This window comes from Culex pipiens, chromosome 3, assembly GCF_016801865.2.
Source record: "Culex pipiens pallens isolate TS chromosome 3, TS_CPP_V2, whole genome shotgun sequence".
NCBI classification, from domain to species: domain Eukaryota; kingdom Metazoa; phylum Arthropoda; class Insecta; order Diptera; family Culicidae; genus Culex; species Culex pipiens.
The window spans coordinates 168,863,429-168,886,460 of NC_068939.1; the positions used below are offsets into that span (position 1 = coordinate 168,863,429).

The following is a 23,032-nucleotide window of genomic DNA, read 5'->3' on the forward strand; positions in this document are numbered from 1 at the left end:
TTAGGAATTTAAGAATTTAAGAATTTAAGAATTTAAGAATTTAAGAATTTAAGAATTTAAGAATTTAAGAATTTAAGAATTTAAGAATTTAAGAATTTAAGAATTTAAGAATTTAAGAATTTAAGAATTTAAGAATTTAAGAATTTAAGAATTTAAGAATTTAAGAATTTAAGAATTTAAGAATTTAAGAATTTAAGAATTTAAGAATTTAAGAATTTAAGAATTTAGGAATTTAAGAATTTAAGAATTTAAGAATTTAAGAATTTAAGAATTTAAGAATTTAAGAATTTAAGAATTTAAGAATTTAAGAATTTAAGAATTTAAGAATTTAAGAATTTAAGAATTTAAGAATTTAAGAATTTAAGAATTTAAGAATTTAAGAATTTAAGAATTAAAAAAATAACCTTTATTTATTTAAATTTTAGTATGCAAGAATTCTAGAGTTTTTTTTTTTTTGAATAGGAGCATGAGCATGAGCATGAGCATGAGAGATCACCCATGGTTGCCCCTCCGTTGCTGAACAGAACCGTAATATCCTTTCAGCACTACTGATCATAGGCTTCGACTATCAAGTGGTGTTTCCCTTATCAACAGCATGTATGAATGCGCCGAAAAGATAAAACACCATGATTGCTAAAACTAGATCAGTTGCGAATAGGTAACAGTCATTGGCCACCAACGGCGCCCGCCATGTCAGTTTGTAGACCTCGATTTTAAGGGACGGGAATGTTAGTTAGCGCAGGTTGCTACTAGGGCAGCTGATTTACTCTGTGCTTACACCCCACAAGCGCCAAGAACCTGAAAATTTGTTAGTAGGATAGGGTGCTTGGTCAGGATTCATCATAGAAGATGATGATGCGACCCAAAATCATAGTGTTTGTTGAAAGGTTTTATATATTATTCTCAAGGCAAACAATCGGCTGCGGATGAGACATTTCCCGTTTAACTGTTGTTAAATTTTAAATGAAATGGTTCCATCTTAGACAGCCGGCTGTGGAAAGATAAAGCCAAATAATGTTTATTTAAAGAATGAGGTGTTAAACGCAATGCTGCAATGATAGCGTAGTCTGATTTTTAATTATATAACCATTTAATTCATAAATTTGTTACGGAAACGACGCTACGAACTCAACCATCAAATGCCTTCCAATCTTCTTTCTGTTAACTAGATGAGGTATTGATTATCGTTGCCTCTCGAGCTACGATGCTATGGAGAGGGCTTAACACATAAACAACCGACGTCGAGCCCTCCGAGCTACGGAGCTATGGGAAGGTCTTTTCAACACAAAAAAAAGACTCGCACACCACACAACGTTCTTGATGATTCAAAATATTATTTTACGCGGTAAAACTAACGAACTCAACCGTCAAATTGCCTTCCAACTAGCGATGATGAAGAAAGGGCACTTTGCACACAAACACAACCATCCGCTTGCACTGACGGAACATTACGCACAAACAGCCACACAAAAGAGACGAAAATTATCGCGAAAAAACAGGACTGCGCGTCCCCAGAAGCACTGAACTTATGACGGCATTATTCAATTATACTGACCAATCACCCCATGCACACAAACAGCCACACAAAAGAGACGAAAATTATCGCGAAAAAACAGGACTGCGCGTCCCCAGAAGCACTGAACTTATGACGGCATTGTTCAATTATACTGACCAATCACCCCATGCACACAAACAGCCACACAAAAGAGACGAAAATTATCGCGAAAAAACAGGACTGCGCGTCCCCAGAAGCACTGAACTTATGACGGCATTGTTCAATTATACTGACCAATCACCCCATGCACACAAACAGCCACACAAAAGAGACGAAAATTATCGCGAAAAAACAGGACTGCGCGTCCCCAGAAGCACTGAACTTATCAATCTTTTTTTTTTTTTTTTTTTTTTTTTTTTTTTTTTTTTTTTTTTTTTTTTTTTTTTTTTTTTTTGAATAGGTCCTATAAACATATGAAAGACAATAGTTTATATGACCTTTAAAAAAACTCTATATCTATATTGAATTTTTTAATGGTGTAATTTTTTATGAATTTTTGAAATTTAAAATTTTATAATTAAAAATTTTAAGAAACCAAAAATTTAGATTAAAAAATTTGAATCTAAAAATTAAAAAAAATTTACCACTTTAATGCTTTTTTAAATTTAAAAAAATTTGGATTATTAGATTTATAATTTTTTATGGCAAATTTTTTTAGAATTAAAAAAACTGACATCTTAGAAAAATAATTGAATTTCCGAATTTAAAATAACAAAAAATCATATTTTCAAATTCAAATTATTTTATGTTTTAAAAAGAAAAAAAATATTTTAAATTTTTCAATTAAAAAATCTTATAATTTTACAATTTTTATATTACATTTCTTATAAATTTAGAAATTGAAGAAGATTTTAAAATCTTCAGATTAAAAAAACCAAATATTTTAAAATTTTTGTTTTTTTTTAGGTTTTCAAAGTTTTAGAAATTTTGATTTAAAAAATGCTTGATTATTTTAAATGTTTATTTTATCTTTGAATATAAAATTTTTAGAATTAATGTTATTTTTACTACATTAAAATATAAGTTTTTTGAGATATCATCTTTAAAAAATAAAATTCTAGATTTTCAAACTGTTTTTTAGTTTCATTACAAATTTATTTTCATTGAATGTTTTATTTTAAAATTTTGAAATCAGAAAATTTAAAGTTAAAATAAACAATTGTTTTTTTTTTAATTTCAAGATTTTCATTTTTTTATGCATCACCGGATCACCCTAAAAGAGCTCCACGCTTCGATTCGACCTTTTGCCCCGACACCACTCACGCTTTGACGTTAACTTCTGTCATCGCAGCTTTTCAAATTTACCAAAACATTCCACACGTGCACGCCGAACTGTTTACTCGCACGCCGCCGCCGCGTTTTTAGCCCGATTCTTTCCCCGTGATTTTGTCCGCTTGTTCCGAAGTGTCCCCACCAGCAAAATGGTGTACGTGGAGCCTTCGTTTCCACGCGGTCGCAAAACCGAATCCGCCGAGGACGGGAAGCCGCGCAAAAAGTTCCGCCGGAATACGGTGAGTTGAAAATTTGTCTCACGTTTCCGCCGAATTTGTGTTAATTTCGGGGTTCTCGATTTCAGGATTACGGTGCGTCTACCAAAAATGAAGAGAAGCAGCAAAAGCCGCGCCAGCGCGAGCGTCAACAGGCTCGGCTGGAGCAGATTGAGACGGAACGGGAGGAGCTGGTGCAAACGGTGAAGGCCGCTCCGCTGCAGTTTAAAACGGCCCAGGAGGGCATGCTGGTGCTGGGGTGTGTGTACAAGGTGCAGAAGCTGGAGTTGTTGGTGTCGTTGCCGGGTCGGTTGTTTGGGCGGGTTCCGGTGACGGCGATTTCGGGGGCGTACGGGAAGCGGCTGCAGAGTGTGGTGGAGGGGGGTGAGGAAGGGTGTTGTCCGGGGTTGGAGGAGTTGTACACGGTTGGGGAGCTGGTTTATGTGAAGATTAAGGGGAAGGATCAGGAGCGATGGCGGTTCGAGTTGTCGCTGGATCCGAAGGAGTTGCACAGCGAGTTGAATCACAAGCACTTGGTTGAGGGATTGGTGATTTCGGCGACTGTTGAGGAAGAGGAAGATCATGGGTATCAGATGAACGTGGGCATAAGGAATGTGCGCGCTTTTCTGCCGACGAAGAATGTGAGGAATAATCGTATGGAGGTTGGGGGGAATTTGCATTGCACGGTGGAGAAGGTGACGCTGGCCAACGGAACGGCTACGGTGATCTTGAAGGCGTTCAAACCGAAAGAGTTGAGGAAGCTGGACGTGGCAGCAGCAAATATTGACTCGTTGATGCCGGGTTCGGTGGTCACGTTCACCGTTGAGTCGATTCTACCTAATGGCTTGCAGGGAACGCTGTTTGACGATACGGTTCCGGCTTTTGTCAATGAAAACATGCTTGAGAAGCCGCTTTCCAAGGTGGCGAGCTTTGAGCTGTTCAAGCAAGTCCCGGCGCGCATTCTGTACGTGATGCCCATGACGAAGCACGTGTTTTTGACGCTTGCGATCGGAGACAGCAATCGGTACTCCGTGGCGGATCCTCTCCCAGTCGGGACGGTCCTCAAGGACGCCAAAGTGATGCACAAGTGCAGCACAGGCGGTGTGTGGTTCCAGCTGGGGAAGAAACACAAGGCTTTGCTGCCGCGGTACGTTTTGAAGAGCCGATACAACGCAAACTACGACGAGCAGATTGTGATGGCCAAGTACCAGATCGGGTCGCTGCACACGGTTCGCGTAATCCGGTACGAGGCCTTCGACCGGACGCTGATCATAACCGATGACGACGCCACCGTCGGAAGCCGATTCTTCTCGCTGAACGATTTGCGCGTCGGAGACGTGTACGAGTGTCGCGTGACGCGTGTCCTCGACGACAAACGCGGCTTGGCCGTAACGCTGGCCGGTGGCCGAGTCAAGGGAATCGTCATGTCCCACAACTACCGCTTCACCAAGCAGTACGCACCCAAACAGTCAATCAAGATGCGCCTAATCGGCATCGACGAGGACAAACAGCAAGCGCTCTTCACCAACCATCCGGAATATCTCCGCAAATCGGCCAAACTCATCCTGGATCGCGCCGCCGTCAAACCCGACCAAAAGTGCCTCGGCACGGTCATCAGCGAGACGGAAAAGTACTTCATCGTGGCATTCTGCAACAAAATCACCGCAATCCTCTTCAAATTCTGCCGTTCCGTCACCCAAGACTCCGACCGCATCGACCGGCTCAAACCCGGCTCCGTAGAGCTCTTCACCGTGCACGAAGTGACCGAAGACGCATCCAAAATAACCCTCATCCTCCCCTTCGCCACCGGAGGCGACAACCTCGGCCACGTTTCGACCGCCACCATCACGGGAATCTTCGCCACCGGCGTCGACGTCTACCTGGTCAAAGAGAACGAAACCGGAACCGTCCCCCCGGAAGCCCTCTCCGACTTCCCCGAGCACAACGCCCTCGTCCAGAGTACGCTGCGCGAGGGCGAAAAGCTGAAGGTGGTCAACGTGCAGGACGGAGTGTTCAGCTGTCGCGATGTGGCGTACTTCAACAACAAACCCACACGTGTCGAGGACGTTCGCGTGGGGCAGATATTGCGCGCGTACTACGTGGAACCGGCGCCGAAGCAGGCCGCTCGCTTCCGACTCGCGCTGAAGGACTACACGAGGCGGGTGATTCTCAAGGCGAGTGACTTTGGGTATGAGAAGGATGCGTTCCCGGCGATGACACCGGACCAGGTTGTGCTGGTGAAGGTGGAGCGAACCGGTGAAGAGGGCGAGCAGCCGATGCTGAGGGTGTCGGCGAAGTTGGAGGACGTCTGCCGGAAGGTGGGAACGGATGGGGCGCTGCGGTACATGCTTGCGTATCTGGACGACGTGAAGCAGCTGGTGACGAGGTGAGTTTGATCATTTATTTCGAAACTGTTCATTTCTCTATTTAGGGTGGCCAGTTTGATCGGGAAATAATCTTAAATTCGCCAAATCCGCTAAAAATTAGGAAAAAGTTGGGATTTTTTTGTTGAATATTTTAAAATGGGAAACAAAATTCATTGAGTTACAAATTTTATTTAAAGTTTTTGACCCACGGTTCTTGTCAGGGTCGACGGGAGGACAAAAAATAATTTAAAAAAAAGTAAAATTAAAATTTCAAAGCCCTTTTTCAATATTTTGAATCAAAAAATATTACAAAATGCTTTATAAATTATTAACAGTTAATAAAAAATATTCAAAACATCATTGCCTCTCACCCAGTCGGCCTGGGTTCGATCCCAGACGGTCCCGGTGGCATTTTTCGAGACGAGATTTGTCTGATCACGCCTTCCGTCGGACGGGAAGTAAATGTTGGCCCCGGACTAACCTAAAAATAAAGGTTAGGTCGTTAGCTCAGTCCAGGTGTAGGAGTCGTCTCCCTGGGTCCTGCCTCGGTGGAGTCGCTGGTAGGCAGTTGGACTAATAATCCAAAGGTCGTCAGTTCGAATCCCGGGGTGGATGGAAGCTAAGTGTAAAAAGAGGTTTGCAATTGCCTCAACAATCAAGCCTTCGGACACCTAGTTTCGAGTAGGAATCTCGCAATCGAGAACGCCAAGGCAATGCTGTAGAGCGAATAATTTGATTTTTTTTTTTTTCAAAACATCAATGAATTTATGATAATCTGTGTTTTTTTTTATAAAGTATAAGTGTCTTTTTTCTATCTGTGGTCCCATAACTCAAAAATAGTAAAGGAGCTATTACACTAAGGCCTACTAAGGCCAGTTTGCCTCCTTTGTTTGTTTGCCTGAATTTGTTTTTACAAACGTAAGCCTGCATACATTTTGCCTTGTTTGCTAGTTTGGCAAACTGTCAACCACGAAAAAGTGCGAGTTTGTTTGTTTGTTTGCGGTAGTGTAATGGCTCCTTAATAAGTCCAAAAGTACCTTTAATGTGTAAATAACGTTATATAATGTTTTAAAAATAGTTTCCAACTAATTGTACAAGTTTTTTTTTTTTCAAAAATTCGCGCAAATATACAAGAGAGTTTTATAATATTTGTTTAATAAAACAAAAAAATATGAAGAAAGTATTTGACAGTAAAAAATGTCGTTTCATGTTCAAAGGCTAGTACGCAGCTCGGAAGGAATGCAAAACCCCAAGTAAAAAAATCTCATGAACCGGTCAAGGAAGTTAAGAAATTGATAGTCAAAACATCAACAATAAAAATATCAAAAATACAAAAATCTAAAAATATTCAATTCGTAAAATTTTGAAATGTCAAAAAAATATTTAATGTAAAAAACTAAAGATACTGCTCCAAAGCTGCCAGATTTTTTGTAATGTAAAATGGCTCATCTAAAAATTTAGGAATCAATTGAAGAATTTAGGAATTCATAATTTTTTAATAATTTAAGAATTTACAAAAGAATTTTAGTTTTTAGGAATTTAAGAAAAAAAATTAGAGTCTAGTAAGTTAAGAATTAATGAATGTAAAAAATTTTAGGATTCAAGAATGTAAGAATTTTGGAACTTTAGAATTTTAGGATGTAAGAATTTTAGAATTTTAGGTTTTTTGAATTTAAGAATTTTTAAATTCTTGTATTTTAGAAAATTTTAGGATTTTCGAATTTTAAAATTCATTAATGTAGAAATTTAAGAATTTATTAATTTAGGAATTTTAGAATTTAGGAATTTAAAAATATAACAATTAAAGAATCTGAAAAAAATTTAAATTTTAGAATGTTTGAAATTTTGGAATATTTTTAATTTCTGATTTGAGTTTTTTTTTAATTTTTACGGTTTAAGTATTTTAGTTTTTAATGTTTAAATCTTTTTATTTTTTCCCCAAAATTTTAGAATTAATGAAATATATTGAAGAATTCAAGAAATTAGTAGTTTAAGAATTTTAGGGTTTAACAATTTTAAAATTTAAGAATTTTAAAATATAATAACTTGATATTTTTTACAATTTTAAAAATTTATAAATGTTTATTTTCCAATTAGAGCATTATTTTTTTCAAATTTACTTTTTACTTTTTAATGCGAAATATTTCATTCTTTTTATTCAAACAACTTCCAAGAAACCGATGTTTGCACTCAACGACAGTTTTTTTTAAATTCTTAATGATATTTTTCTTTCCATCTCAATTATTTATTTTAGTTATCAAATCAAATTATAACGTGTTTCGTGGTAATTGAAATTAAAAAAAAAAACTTGTTGACTTTTTGAAAATATTAAATACTGCTAAAAAAAGCTGTTTATTAAAAAAAATCGCAAAAAAAACTGAGTTTAAAGCATAAAGCAGGGGTGACCAAAGTAAGGCCCGCGGGCCAAACGTGGCCCGCGAGGTCATTTTTTGTGGCCCGCGGACCCATTTTGGATGATCATGTAAAATGGCCCTTTGACGCATCTTTAAGGTGAAGCCGTTGATCATTTTTAAAGAAAATTGATCATCACTTTAAAATGCTCTGTATTGAATTAAATTTTACGAATTCTGCACCAAATTGAATCAACATGTGCCGGTTGTTGCCTTCTTGAAGCCACTAAAGTACGACGATTTCCATAACTTTGCAAGGATAATCGTTACCAAAAGGAATCAGCATGTGTAGGGCACTATTCTAAACAACTTGTAGAAGGAATTTTGTCAAAACATTAATAGGGACGCAAAATTATATCTTTGAACGAAAAATCATGGCAATGATGGAAGTCTTCACGGTAAGTCCCTGGGCCTTGTAAAGTCAAGGGGCATGATTTGATCCTAGTGCATTAGTTAAAATTTGGGTATACATTATTTTTTATAAGCACTATGGACACCACTTCATGCTACGAGAACTCGCTTTGCCGCAGCCCCAGGGCTTAAGCGTTGACCGATAAGCTGTCTTCGTGAACTAGGTAGTTCTCCGATAGTGAAAATATCACAATTGCACAGAAACCGCTGCTTCTGTGACTTTTTCACTATCACAATGTGGGATTTAGGTGGGACTTCAGGATAGTACAATTGATTTGTTGCTTAGCATTAGCATTTAATATAAATCTAAATCCTTTCCAAATCGATTTGATGAAGTTAGAGTAATGCTGTCAATAAACTTTGATTGATGTAGAATACTAGGCATTCTTTTATGTCAAATTGTCCATAGAGTCTCGATCAATCAATAATGTAATGATATCGGACAAAATTCGTTGATCTGTTGAACTAACGGTTTTCGGATTATGGTTGTATTGACCATTGTTGCGAATCGAGGAACTACGGATCTTTTGACGTAAATGGTCAATTCTTTTTCAAACCGCGATTTCTATCCTAATTGTATATCAGTTCATAAATTTTTATTGTTTTTGATGGAAGTAGTACTACAACAGTTAAAGGAATGTTTAGTTTTGAACATTAAGTTTAGAGGATTTTAGATTAAAGTTTAGATTTTCAATCCAAAGTAGTTAGCAAATGAATATTTGGACTTAAATGAATAATTGAATAAGTTGGACTTATGAATAACACACAACTGTGCATTTATTCTAGAGTCAGATCCATACAGCGTCAGTGTTTATTTGGTCGAAGTGTACTAATTCATTGGCAGATCTGATTCTAGTTGTAATGTACGACAAGACTACTGACAGACGTGACAGGACGAGGGCCCAGTTTAGAGGTTTCAACATCAACGATGTGCGGCTGGATCACCCTCCCAAAAAAAAAAAAAAAAAAAAAAAAAAAATGATGGAAGTCTTCACGGTAAGTGATTTTATAATTCCTGGAAATTAAGGTTAAGTTAATGCATATTTTAGCTGTTTCGTAACAGGTTTAAATGTGGTTGAAAAGAGTAAATTATGTCAAAATTTTCATCAAATATTTATTGAAATTTTATTACAATTTGAGGAATAATTTTCGAAAAATCCTTAAGCAAATATTTATAATTAAGATTGCACAAAATTTAAAAAATAAATTACACACTTTTACAAAGTTTGTGTCACCCCTTCTAAAATATATTTAAAAAATAAATAAAAAAAATCAATTTAAATACAACTTTAAAATTTTCATTATATTTGTGAAATCACGATTTTTACAATCGTGATTTCACAAATCTAACGAAAGTTGCAATGAAAAGCAGATAAATAATGTTTATGTTGGTATTTTTTTCTGATTTTAATTTAAAAAAATCCAATTGATTGGAGGTTTTTTTGTACAAAACTGTTTATTTTTTTTGTTTTCTAATATATTGTTTTTAGTTTTACAGATTTAAATTCAAAAAATCATCACCCCTTCCCCCCCCTTCAAAATTGGTCTGAAAAATCAGGGGGCAAAAAAAATAAAAACTTCAAAATTTCCATGAAAATATTAGTTTAATCATCTGAAAACAATCTAAAATGCATTTTCTGCATTAATAATCATATTTAGCATGTTTGGGCTTGTTTAAAAATGTTTTGAATTTTTATGAAATTCCAATGCACAGCACCGCAAAAAAAATATTTTTCGCAAAAAAATAAAATTTTCGTAAATATTTAGATATTTTGGAAACTAATGATGGCAGAACAACTGGACAGGTGTATAATGCATTTTAAAATACTTTTTTCATTCAAATGTTGGAACCATTCCTCGTAATTTCAATTTTTATACTTTTTTATTTTTTTGCCCCCCCCCCCCCCCCTCGACTTTGGTCAGAGTCGAGGGACATAAACTTCAAAAAATATTTGCAACGGCCTTATTGACTTTTTATAAACGGTTTTAATTTTCATTGATTCCAGTAATAAGGAATGCCAATTATTTGGAAAAGTCGGAACTTCGAAAATGGAATTTGAGTGGCCACCCTGTCATTTATTTCTTCACACACTTGAGCACCTCAAAAAGATCCGCATTCGCGCCCTGGTTCGTCGGGGACTGGTTCAAGTGCCGGTACGTGTACAGCCGTTTCGTTCCCTTCACCTGCCAGTGTCCATCGTTGTCCACGTACAAAAACTCCCCCGACCACGTGTTCCTTATCCGGTACTGATTGTTCCCAGCCGGAATAAACTGCCAGTAGCCCGACTCGGGAATCTCCAAATAGTCCTTCTTCCAGCTCAACACGTACCGGGAAAACGTATTTCTCGTATCGGTCGCGGCAAACAAAAACTCCAACATCCACCGGCTCCGAATCGCGTAGCTCTTCTTGTAGCTCGGCTTCGTGTACAGCCTCCAGTCGGCGTTCTGATTCTGGTTGCGCTGCTTCTCGAACCCCGTAAAGTACACGTACCGCTTGACGTTGTCGGTGAACATGTGGTTCTGGTCCGTGTTCATCCAGCCCCGCGTTTTCACACTCTTGATGTTGACGCACTCGAGCAGATCCTTCGGCAGCTCGACCCGTTGCTCGCAGGGACACGTGCAGTGCTGGCTCGGTCCGGCTAGAGTGCCACCAAAGAGCAGCACAATTGAGGGCAGCAGCACCGCATAGAAGTGGCCCATCGTGGAAGTTTGTAAGACGTTGGCGAGTATCGGGCGAGTTTTATAATTTCGCTTTGCGATCGCTATCGATTGCCGAATCGAATTAAAAGTGACACAAAGCAAATCAATTATTAGAGCTTGCAATTTTCATTACAAGATCTCAATAGTAAAAAAAATCGTGTGAAACTCACACAAAAAAAAAATCTTTTGAGCTAAGTTGGTCAAAATTCATTGTTGACAATTTTTCGGAAAAAATATGATTGTCGGAAACTGTGGAAAAATGTCGAAACTAATTTTGCCTCCATATTTTGATGTTAAAATGGAACTTGCAATCGAAATAGTAGTTTATGCAACAAGTTGCAAAAAGAAGATTTTTTCAGCACGAGTCGTACATTTATCCAACGAGGTTTACCGAGTTGGATAAATACGACGAGTGCTGAAAAAATCTAGTTTTGCAACGAGTTGCTTACAACATTTTTTGCAATTCCGAAAAACGCTTCTTGAATGGAATTTTATGTCAAACATTCAAACTCACCGTTCAAAACAAAACAATATTGAAAAATGTTACTTTTCGATAATAGTGTTGAAAAGTTCAACTTTTCAGCACCCATTTCAGTGCTGAAAAGTAGAACTTTTCAGCACTGGTATTGAAAGGTATTAATTTTCCTTTCTGTTATTTTTGGTAGGGAAAAGTAGGCCGTTTCGTTTCTCCAGAAGGACAGGAAAAGTTGACAGTTTTACAGCGGAATTGCAAAAAGTACTTTACAGACTTGATAGCGTTTGTGAGATTTTTTGTTAAATACGTGGAAATATTTGGTTTCTATAGAAATCAGAAAATTCCGAATATTTTTCGAATCTCAAGATACAGATTTTTTAATATTTTAATAGCCTTCTTTATTGACAGCTACCAAAAACTAGGATGGCGTCATCCATAAAGTATGTCACGCTCTAGGGGGGGAGGGGGGGTCTGGGCAAGTGTGACATTGCGTGTTATAAGTATAGGAAAAGCGTGACAAAGGGGGGGAGGGGGGGGTAAATTTTGACTTATTTTAGCGTGACGTACTTTATGGATGAAGCCGATGTTTTAAAAAAAATATTCAAAAATATCATATTTAAAAATATAAATGCACAACACAACACAAATTCCTTCAGGATGTACTTCTCTTGTTTATTTTTTTTTTTTTCGTATTTTAATATGTTTTTCTCTTACTTAGTTTTTGTTGTATAGTGTAAGTTTTAAGTATAATCTACAAACTCCTATCACTCTCTTTTGCCTACATGCTGTTTTTTTTTCTTCTTATTTTCCAATCACTTTTTAATATTTTTAGTGTTAAAACAGTATTTTACATACTTTAAAGTCTGATCAAAGCGTGTTAGAACATATTGTGGACATTCTTGTCATGTTACTGCATACTTATTTTGACATAAAAAGAAGGAAATGTAAGGTAGAAACACGGCCAAAGAACACAAAAAAGTACCTACTTAAAACATTAGCAAAGTCATATGACACAAGTAAATTTTTTTTCAATCTCATCAAACCTAAGATTAAAAAAAATGCTTTCCTATGCTTTATGAAAATTCATTGGCTAAACAAATTATGTATATTTGGTAAATTTCTAGACGAAGAATTGTCAATTAACATCCGGCTGATAGTAACAAAAGTTAAAATAATGTTGTGTTCGATATCACAATATTGAATATCCATTGCCTTATAAAGTTTAATCTCAAAAAACATAATCTTAAAATGTAGTTACTAAAAGTATGTACGTTTTTTTTTGGCTTAGAATCTAGCAAACCAAAGGGAAAAATCATAAGAATATTCTTTTAACCTTTAAATAAAAAAAAGTTATGAGTCAAAATACAGAAATTCAAACAAGCAAAAGGTTAAAAAAAATCAAGAGTGTAAAAATTAAAAAATCTGAAAAAAAAATAAATTCAATGTTTTAAACAATCCTATACTGCCCATGTTCGCATAAATGTCCCATATGCAAAAACAGCAAGCTGAGAAAAATGCATTTGAAGTTTGTCCCACACATAAGGCTACGTGTTAAGTTTTCACGAAAATACTGGATTTCCTCCTGATTTCTAGAACAAAGTACTGGATGTTATAGGCTCTTTTGAAAGAGCACACGATTTTAAACCTAACTTCATCAACAACTCAAAAGTGCCGAAATTGCATATGGGATATTTATGCGATCATGGGCAGTATAGTTTGTTGAGAATTTAAGAAAAAATAATACAAATTTAACAAAAAAAAATACAAAAATTAATAAATTCAATATTTAAAAAAAAATATAATATTATATTTTTAATCAAATTAAAAAAAAGATTCTGAAATTTGTAAATTCTGAACTTCTAAATTAAAATTGGTGTAAAGTACAATTATTTTTTAATTCTTGAATTCAAAAGTTCTAAAATTCTGAATTTCAAAAAATTCAAGATGCCAAAATTTTAAAATTATTTTTTTTTAAATCTAAGAGTTAACGCCAAAATTTCACTTCGGATAATCGAATCACGAACCATGTTTTCATAATGGGGGTCTCTTGCCTAAACTATGCCTCTAAAAATGCTTCACAGTGATCAGATTATAAATTAGAAATTTATTAAATTAAAATTTTATGAACTTATTTTTTTTTAATTTTGCGTTTTAATTTTTTTTCAATGATTACATAAGGATTTTTTTTAATTTTGATTTTTTCTAATAATTAAATCTATTCACTTTTCTCCCAAGAATCAAGCGCACTGAAATTCAGAGTTCTTTTTTCACATCAACCAATACGCCATCCTATGTACATAGGACCTTTTGAAAAAATAAGCGAGAAATCAACTCGGTGTTTCGAGAAAAAATCTTAATTGAAATACACAACTTTTGGTACCCAAACATGTATAGGTCATCGCTGAAATTTTCGAGTTATCGCAGTTTTAGTGAAAAAAGTTGTTTTTTTTTTTTGCCGAAATCCGTTAAAAATATTTTCAGATATAGGCTCTTTGGTCCAGACACCGTCAAAGCAGCATTTGAAGTTTTCATAAGACTTTTTCAAATGTTAGGCTAGATTTTTGAAACTTCAAATTATTTTTTCTTGGAAGCCAAACTTATCGTCTTTAATTTGCGCTCAAGACAGCTAAAATCGGTTAAAATGAAGCGAAGTTACACAGCGAAAAATCCGATGGTAAAATCGCATGCAAAAGCATGCACATCACCTTCGTCAAAATAAACACTTAATATTACATACCGCATATACAATTTTTGCAAGCACAAAAAAAAACGTTGCAACCGACGGGATTCAAACCCAGCACCAACAGTAAGGATTGGCGCCTTAGCCCACTCGGCCATCAGACCAACGAAAAGTTGTAAGGATAAACGCATATATGAGCTTGACATTTCGGTCAAGTAGGTTTCCCATAGGGACGTGGCGTTACATCGTGCTGCCATCTGGTTTTTTTAAGTGCAAGAGTGGAAAAGTGCTGAGTCATCGTCTAAAAAAAGACGGCGTCCTATCTCGCCCAGCAAAATGAAGTCGATAAAGTAATCGGTTTCGATGAGAAAATGTGGTCTAAAAAAAAGCGACGCCATCCCCCTATACTGATGGGCTACATATTTCAGAGTGTAAAATCACATAAAGTTGCATAAAATAATGCAATATTTATTTTACACCCTTTTCTGAAAATCAAAGATCATCCTAATGGCCAAACAAAAAAATACGAGTCTAATTATTTCGGCCAGGGAAGCTCCTGTAAACTTTTTGAGGCAAATCGAAGCATTTTTTTTTTTTTCTTTAACTTTCATATGGAACTTATGCCCAGTAAAAAAATGCTTTTAAAATCATATCGATTGCGAGTTATGGACGTAATTGCGTTTTCCAGATTTTATTCCACTGTGCAATGGTCGCAACGCTGGCTTGACGCGTATCCGAGAACTTACATTTTCCAAAAAAAAACCGTTCAACTCCAAGCGATACTAATTTGTGAATACCGTGGATAATTTGCCTTATCCCTTTAAAAAGTGGAACAACATGAGAATCTGGTTCAGGCGGAATTGGTTCTATTGCCTATTATCAATTCCTAGGCAACATGGGTTTAGACACTCATCACATCACATGGCGTAATCCAGTCTGCAAACTGCTTAGATCACACTAGTTAGCCGAAGTTTATAAACTAAGCAATTATTTTAGAGCTTTAATCGAGCAACAAGCTCGCCACAGGCCAACGTTGCACTGATGAGGATAGGCATATAGGGTCATCGGTAAATCTCGTGGAATGGATTGCACACTCTCACTATGTTTGAAACATCTTTCCATCGACATGCCTTCCGAATTGAGATGTTATGAGATGGGTTTGTTAAATTCGACTGACTCGAACATTGAGTTGAATTTTGATGTTTCTTTATTACTCCGTAATTGCAGGCCAAGGATTGATACCTCAGAGCATGCAATGGTATTGACCTTGTTGCGTGCTCTTCGGTTGACGTCCACGTAAGGAACATCCTGGAAGGAGCGCAACTAACTACATCCGTACACAGCAAAAAATCCGATGGTAAAATCGCATGCAAAAGCATGCACATCACCTTCGTCAAAATAAACACTTAATATTACACACTGCATGTACAATTTTTGCAAACACAAAAAAAAGTTGCAACCAACGGGATTCAAACCCAGCACCAATAGTAAGGACTGGCGCCTTAGCCCACTCGGCCATCAGACCGATGAAAGACTGCAAGGATAATCGCATATATGAGCTTGACATTTCGGTCAAGTAGGTTTCCCATACTGATGGGCTACATATTTCAGGGTGTAATACTACACAGAATTGCATAAAATAATGCAATATTTATTTTACACCCAGGCCTTTTACACGCAGCTGGATTACTACTTTTTTAGCTGTGTAGTTCTGTTAGATCTTCCGAATTATCTTGATCAGAACAGTATAGCTCTGGTTCCTTGCGAGTGTCCTATTTTCTTACCTCCACGTTGGCTTGGTTTTCATGATGACCTAGCTGGTGGCCTGTGGAAACGGATCGTTAACCTTTGACCACCGCGGGTCAGAGTCGAGACGGCTAAAAGAAAGGTGCGCGACAATGTGTGAAAGGGAAGTAATTTGTGATTGTAGACGGTATTGTTTTGATTCGCAGTATGTTGAGTCAACTGCTGTGGATGTACCTGAACGTCGCAGAACGGGGTTTCTCTCCTTTACATTTCTAGCTACCATCTATCTCCTGTTTTTATTTTGCTCTACTGATTCGTACTTCTTCACTAATTCTTCTGTTTACCATTTTGGTTTTGATTTTTTAACTCTTGATTCTCGTATCTCTCAATGCTTGCACTCTTTTTTCCAAATAATGCTGCTTTAACAAACTGTGTGTTTTCTTTAAAATAAACCTTCCCCTAATGTACTAGTAATACCAAGTCTATTTATCATTTGCCTATTCTTTGTTGATTTACTTCTTTATTTATTTATTTGATTAATTTTTTATCTAGTCCATCATAACAATAATCTATGCTTGTTTGTTATCTCTATTTATTAACTATTGCCTATTTCTAGATCCACTACATCAAGCTTATACTTTTTACTTTTTTACATACAATTATGATTCTCTTACTATTGATTCTTTATAAAGTATATTCTCCTTTACTGTCTATTGTTTTCAACCTAAACCCTTTTCTTCTAACAAGTGAGGTTCAAGCCCTTACTCAGTTTATAGAATGATTGAAGGATTAATACAAATGTTACTATTGTACTTTTGGTAAACTTTTGAATAACATGCTTGGGTCCAAAAAATTGTAACAAAACACCGCGACATAAGAAATATCAACAGATAAACACGACTTAACATTAGGGAATATTTCAGGAGAAAACAATACACAGTAAAATAACAATTAGTTTTGAATTCAAACTAAAAAAAAAAACAGTTTTTGCTTTAATGAAAATTGATAGGCACACTATAAATGGTTAGGCGCTTATACTTACATCAAACCCTACGTAATGTACCACCCCCGGCCGAGTTAAAATGCGTAACCGGAAAAGAAGGTGTGCATGCCTGGCACGAACACTCAAAGCGTGTTCTAGCGTGCTGCTCGTACTGACTCAGAGCAAGGGTGAGATGTAGGTGTAAGGGCAGTGCGTGTTCGTCGGGAACCTGGTGCATAAGATCGGTCAAGGCCCGTTCTTACACTGAAAATTGCGAATTGCGAATGCCTGCCGAACTGAGATGTTATGAGATGGGCTTGTTAAATTCGATTGACCCGAACATTGAGTTGAATTTGGATGTTTCTTTATTACTTCGCAATTGAATCCTAGCACCTGTTCAGCTCAAACAGCGCCGCATTATTGCCCTCACTTTTCGGCGGTGGGTTGTTGATGTGCCGGTACGTGTACAGCCGCTTCGTTCCCTTAACCTGCTCGTGCTCTTCGTTGGCCACGTACAAAAATTCCCCGGTCGACGCGCACCGCATCATGTACTGAGTTTTTCCCGCCGGAATAAACTGCCAAAAGCCCTCCTTGGGAATCTCCGTGATGTCCTTCTTCCACGTCAGCACGAACCGACTCCAGGTGTTGCGCGTGTAGTACGGGCAGTACATGAACTCGCGCAGCACCTTGTTCCGGATGGCGTAACTTTTTTGGCCGTCCCAGGACTGTGAGTTGTACAGCTGCCACTTGGCATGGTTGTCGTTGGCCGTTGAGACAAAGGTGTAGCGGCGCTGGTTCGGCGTGAACATGTTGTTTTTGTCCGCCAGTATGAAGCCCTTGGTTTTGACACTTTTGATTTTGACGCAATCGTGGAAATCCTTTGCAACCTGGGTACGCTTTTCGCACGGACACTTGCAGGAGTCACTTGGTTGGACCGGGGTCGCGAGCTGGATGGTTCCGCAGAGGAATACCACCACGACCAGCTGCAGGGAGTAGCGCATTTTGGATCCGAGTTGATACAGCTGGGGGGTCTGGGTAGTTGGTATTGAGTTTTATTGTCTCTGGAACCATGCTGAACCGCGCAGGTCGTAACGAAACCAAATTCGACGTGGAACGAAAGTGTTTTTTGTTTCAAGTTTCGCTTGAATTAAGCGATAAAATTCATGAACATCTCTTCCCTCTTTCCAGGTTCAAGTCCCGCGACAAGCCATTCGCGCAGTACACCATCGGCCAGTCCGTGTCCTGTGTGGTGGAGAGTTTCGTCGACGACGGTGACCAGCTGGTGGTCCGTCTTGGCGAATCAGAACCGGAAGATCCAACCGCAGCGCGGGGCCTGGCCCGCAAAGACCCAAAAAAGGACGATTCCTACACCGTCGGTGAGCATCTCTCCGGCCGAGTCGTCTGGGTCGACGTTGAGCGTCAGCTCGTGCACGTCTGCATCACCAAGAAACTCCTGAAGCACGTGGTAGACGTCGCCGAAGGTGACTCGTACAACGTTGACGACCGCAACAACCTGATCACCCTGTTCGCCAATCGGTACGTGGCCGTTGGATGCCTAAAGAAGGTCGACTCCCCGTTGGTGATTGTCCCCGTGAAAACGCACTTTAACGATCTGGAACCGGCGGAGGAGGTGAGCGTCGGCGCAAAGGTGGCCGTGGTGTTGGTCCGGAACTACGAAGGGCTCGTGTGCGGACTGACGGAGCCAACTTACGAACGGTTCCGGGATTTGAAACTGACGGGGAAGAAGGAAGTCGGGCCGTCTGATAAGTCTTCTGGTGAAACGGCGAACGAAACGGCCGAGGACAATGGACACAGCGATTCGGGGATTGATAAGGGTAAGGATCTATGTTGTTAACGATAGAGTAGTTCTCTACGATTTCGTATTTTTTTTTATTTGGATGAAACTTTGTCCATGCATTTCCTATGTCAAAGAAGCAATGTTGCATCTCTAGTTTTTCTAAACAAATCTCAAGTTTCCATACAAGTTCGCCAAAGTTGTAGGTTTTAATTAGGTCTAATATTTATAAAAATATAGTTACAGTCTTTTATAAAAATGACCCAATTCCCAAAATACATATTTTTAAATTTCCGGAACTTTTCGATTTTTTTTAACTCGAAAAGACATCTTTTGAGCCATAGTGCAAAATTTGTGGCACGAACTTTTGAAAAACAAAAAATGATTTGAAAATATCAAAAGGTGGTCAAAACAAAAATTCCAAATTTTTTTTTTTAAATCTAAATCAAACTTGCAATCGAAAAATACTTATTACAATTTTTTGATAAAGTGCACTGTTTTCGAGTTACTGTAATTTTTAGGTTATAATTTTCGGTAATATTTTCTTTTTTTAATACTTTATGAAGCAAAACCATCCTTGGAAAAAATATTTTTGAACAGCTGAAAAAATGTCAAACAATTTTCTCTATGAGACTTTAAAAATTGGACAATTAGTTTCTTAGATACAGCCTCACAAATAATTAGAATTGATGAAAATGAGTTTTTCTAAGTGTCACCTAATAAGCCTGCAGTTTTCAACAAAACTTTTATGAAATTTTCTGAAATTTTAAATTTCCTCATTAAATATTTTAGACCAAATTTTTTAATTAATAAATTCGATTTTTTACGGCCTAACATTTCTTAGTGAAAACTCTTTTTTTTACAAAAAAAAAAAAATATCTTATACAAGAATATCTCATCTACATCTCATCTCATCACAGTACTTGTTCGGTAAATGGGCTGAGAACGTAGCCCAGTTATCGAATGCTGCTCGCTAACTGGGCTGATCGAAAAATGACGAGGGAAACATCGATGCAACTTGTTTTCCCAACATAAAATAAAAAGAAAGTAACTTAACAACAGTTCTAGACTATCTCCCTTAAATTAAAGTTGAATGTGACATGAAATTAACACTGTTAATTTTTGCTTTTGGGCGTTTTACAAACATTTAAAAAAAATGACTTTTGAACATGATTGTAAATATAGTTGAATCATGATTTTTTGAAATTTTAGAATTATTTGTATTAAATAGAGCAGAAAATTTAACTTTTTTTAATTGAAGATCGAATAAATCGTTAAGATATCGCGAGTTGAAAAATGAGGGATTAATTAAAAACTATTTTTTTACAAAATAAAAAAACTTTAAAAGGCTGTACCCACAGACAAACTGTATCTCAGCAACCAATCAACCGATCAACCAGGTCAAAAAAAGAAAAATTGTGAGAAATTTTTACCGCCTTTCAAAAAACAATGTTTTTTTCCTTTAAAGCAATTCTCTCAGATTTCAAAGATTTCGGTCATTCAATTTTTTTTTGTATTTTTTAATCCGCTGAAACTTTTTTGGTGCCTTCGGTATGCCCAAAGAAGCCATTTTGCATCATTAGTTTGTCCATATAATTTTCCATACAAATTTGGCAGCTGTTCATACAAAAATGATTTATGAAAATTCAAAAATCTGTATCTTTTGAAGGAATTTTTTGATCCATTTGGTGTCTTCGGCAAAGTTGTAGGTATAGATATGGACTACACTGAAAAAAAATGATACACGGTAAAAAAAAAATTGGTGATTTTTTATTTTACTTTTTGTCACTAAAACTTGATTTGTGAAATTTTCCGATCTTTTCGAAAAAAATATTTTCAAAATTTTTAAACCAAGACTAACATTTTAAAAGGGCGTAATATTAGTTATTGACGTAATAACTGCGACTATTTTCAAAAAAGTCACCTAAAAATGGATTTAACTTGAAAACGGTGCGCTTTATCAAAATTTCACTAAAGTACTTTTTGATTGCAAATCTGATTTTACATCAAAAAATGTAGTTGAAAAATTTTTGCGACCAATTTTTCGATTTTTTGAAAAAATCAGTATTGATTCAAAAATTCATAACTCGCTCAAAGATTTTTTGCACAACCTGAAAATTTCTGAAAAGTTGGCATTTGATGTCCTCTAAAACATATAAAAAAAAAATAAAAATAGTGTTTTTTTTTGCAAATCAAGTTTTAGTAACAAAAAGTTAATTAAAAATCACCAAAAAAAATTTTACCGTGTATCATTTTTTTTTCAGTGTAGTCCATATCCATACCTACAACTTTGCCGAAGACACAAAGAGTTTAAAATGGATTTTTAAATCATTTTGGAAAAAATAACCTCGAAGGACCTTCTTGACAGAAAAGTTCCTGCTTGACAGCTCGTTCCAAGGGGACCATAGTTGATCCATCGAAAAAATGTTGTCTTGTCAATATTTTTTTTGCATTAAAATGAAAAAAAGTGATCAGAAATGGTTTTTAATCGTGTTTTTTACCGTTGTACATAAAAATTGACATAGGGCTTTAGTTCCCAATTGTGAAATGATTTACAAATAATTCAAATTTATAAAGTCTAAGTCTAAGTGTTGTTAAACATTAAAAAAAATTGTTTGTGGTATCGCAAATTTTAAAACGGTCCAAAAAATCATTTGACATTTTCTTGTGAGAGTCTTTCAACAAATCATTTTTCGTTACTATTTTTGAATTAATTATTATTTTTAAGGCTTATTTTCAAATATTGTAACGTTTTCTTTTTTTGTAAATGCAAATGTAAATGTACAGTTTTGGTTTCTTCAATTGAAACATGAACACATCAATAACTCAAAACTCTTTCTCGTTTAGATGACGAAGTTGTCGAGTCGAAAGCCGCAGAAAAAGTTTCCAAAAAATCCAAGAAAAAGGCCAAAGGATTAGCTAAAGCAAACGCCGTCGAGTCACCAGCAAAGGCGCTCAAGCAGGACAGCAAGAAGAAGAAGGCCCTTGCCAAGAAGTTGAAAAACGGTCAACCCTTCGTCATCAGCCAGCTGGACGGCACGGACGACAGCGTGTTGAAGCTCACGAAGAAGAAGCAGAAGAAGCAGCGCAAAGAAAAGAGTTCTTTTTTAGCCAAAAGCCCGGCTGCTGAGTCCGCCGGGCCCAAGACTAAAGAGTCCGTTCAGCAGGGAGCAAAACGAAAGGTTGAAGAGAAGGCGGTGGCCAAACTTCCCGGCGCCGAGAGCTTCTGGAGCACGGGTGGAGCTGGGGGCAGAAAACAGCAGCAGCAACCTCCGTCCGACTCCAGCGACGATGAGGAGAATGATCGGGTCGAGGTGCCGGCCAAGAAGAGTCGTCTCACGGCAAAGGAACGCTTCGAAGCGATGAGACAGGAGGAGAAACGAATTCGGCAGATTGAGGAGGAATTGGCGGATTCGTCCGTCGATCCGCACACGCCGGACCAGTTCGATCGGATGTTGCTGTCCCAGCCAAATAGCAGCTTGCTGTGGATTCGCTACATGGTGTTCCACATGGAGTCGGCCGAGATCGACAAGGCGCGTGCCGTTGCCCGGCGTGCGTTGAAGACCATCAACTTTCGCGAGGAAAACGAACGACTCAACGTTTGGATCGCGCTGCTCAATCTGGAACTGCGCTACGAAACGATCGAAACCTTCAAGGAGATCCTGCAGGAGGCCGTCCAGTACAACGACCCGTACAAGGTGTACTCGAAGGTCATTGAAGTCCTGATTGATTGTGGCAAGACTGCTGAGGTTCTCGACATGACCGAACTGCTCCAGAAACGGTTCCGCAAACAGCCGGAAATGTGGCACCTCATTGCATCCTGCTTCTACAAGATTGGCCATCGTTCCAAGGTCAAACCACTGCTCAGCAAAGCCCTCAAATCGCTCGAGAACAAAGAACGTAAGTTGATCAAACCAACCCTCTACAATCCAACCATTAAACAAATGTTTCCTCCCTCCAGACATCCCCCTGATCGTCAAGTTTGCCTTCCTGCACAACCGCAACGACGACCGGGACGAGGCGCACATCCTGTTCGAGCAGATCCTCACCTCGTACCCGAAGCGAACCGACATCTGGTCCCAGTACGTGGACATGCTGGTCAAGGACGGGCTGGTGGACGTGGCGCGCCAAACGCTGGATCGGGCCATCGTGCAGCGGCTGCCGATGCGGAACATGAAGACGCTCTTCACCAAGTACGTCAACTTTGAGGAGAAGCACGGCGACCGGGAGGCGGTCCGGCGGATCAAACAGCAGGCGGCGGAGTACGTCGAGAGGCAGCTCGCGGCAGAGGGTAAGAGCGGGGGTAAGAAAGATGATTGAGGATGTTTTTTTTTTCGTTATGGATAAAAAAAAGTTTAAGATTGATCTAGAATAAATGTACGTTGGTAACGTAAGTTTTTGTTGTCGTTGTTTGAAATCTAAAT

General features: G+C 37.7%; 1 protein-coding gene across 1 annotated transcript; it reads left to right on the forward strand.

The window, feature by feature from the left end:
* The first annotated feature begins 2,873 nt into the window (after positions 1-2,873).
* Positions 2,874-23,002, forward strand: LOC120426323 (protein RRP5 homolog). The gene is made up of 5 exons (XM_039591082.2): positions 2,874-3,066; positions 3,132-5,428; positions 18,002-18,648; positions 21,456-22,508; positions 22,570-23,002. The coding sequence occupies exons 1-5, from the start codon at positions 2,977-2,979 to the stop codon at positions 22,926-22,928; spliced, it is 4,446 nt and encodes a 1,481-aa protein (XP_039447016.1). The 5' UTR covers positions 2,874-2,976; the 3' UTR covers positions 22,929-23,002.
* Positions 23,003-23,032: the final 30 nt, after the last annotated feature.

What these genes read in the sequence shown, in the direction of transcription:
- LOC120426323 (XM_039591082.2), top strand. Translation starts at nt 2,977, where the DNA reads ATGGTGTACGTGGAGCCTTCGTTTCCACGCGGTCGCAAAACCGAATCC. An exon ending in GTGAAGCAGCTGGTGACGAG is followed by an intron (nt 5,429 to 18,001) that starts GTGAGTTTGATC and finishes CCCTCTTTCCAG; the next exon opens with GTTCAAGTCCCGCGACAAGC. An exon ending in ATCGCTCGAGAACAAAGAAC is followed by an intron (nt 22,509 to 22,569) that starts GTAAGTTGATCA and finishes TCCTCCCTCCAG; the next exon opens with ACATCCCCCTGATCGTCAAG.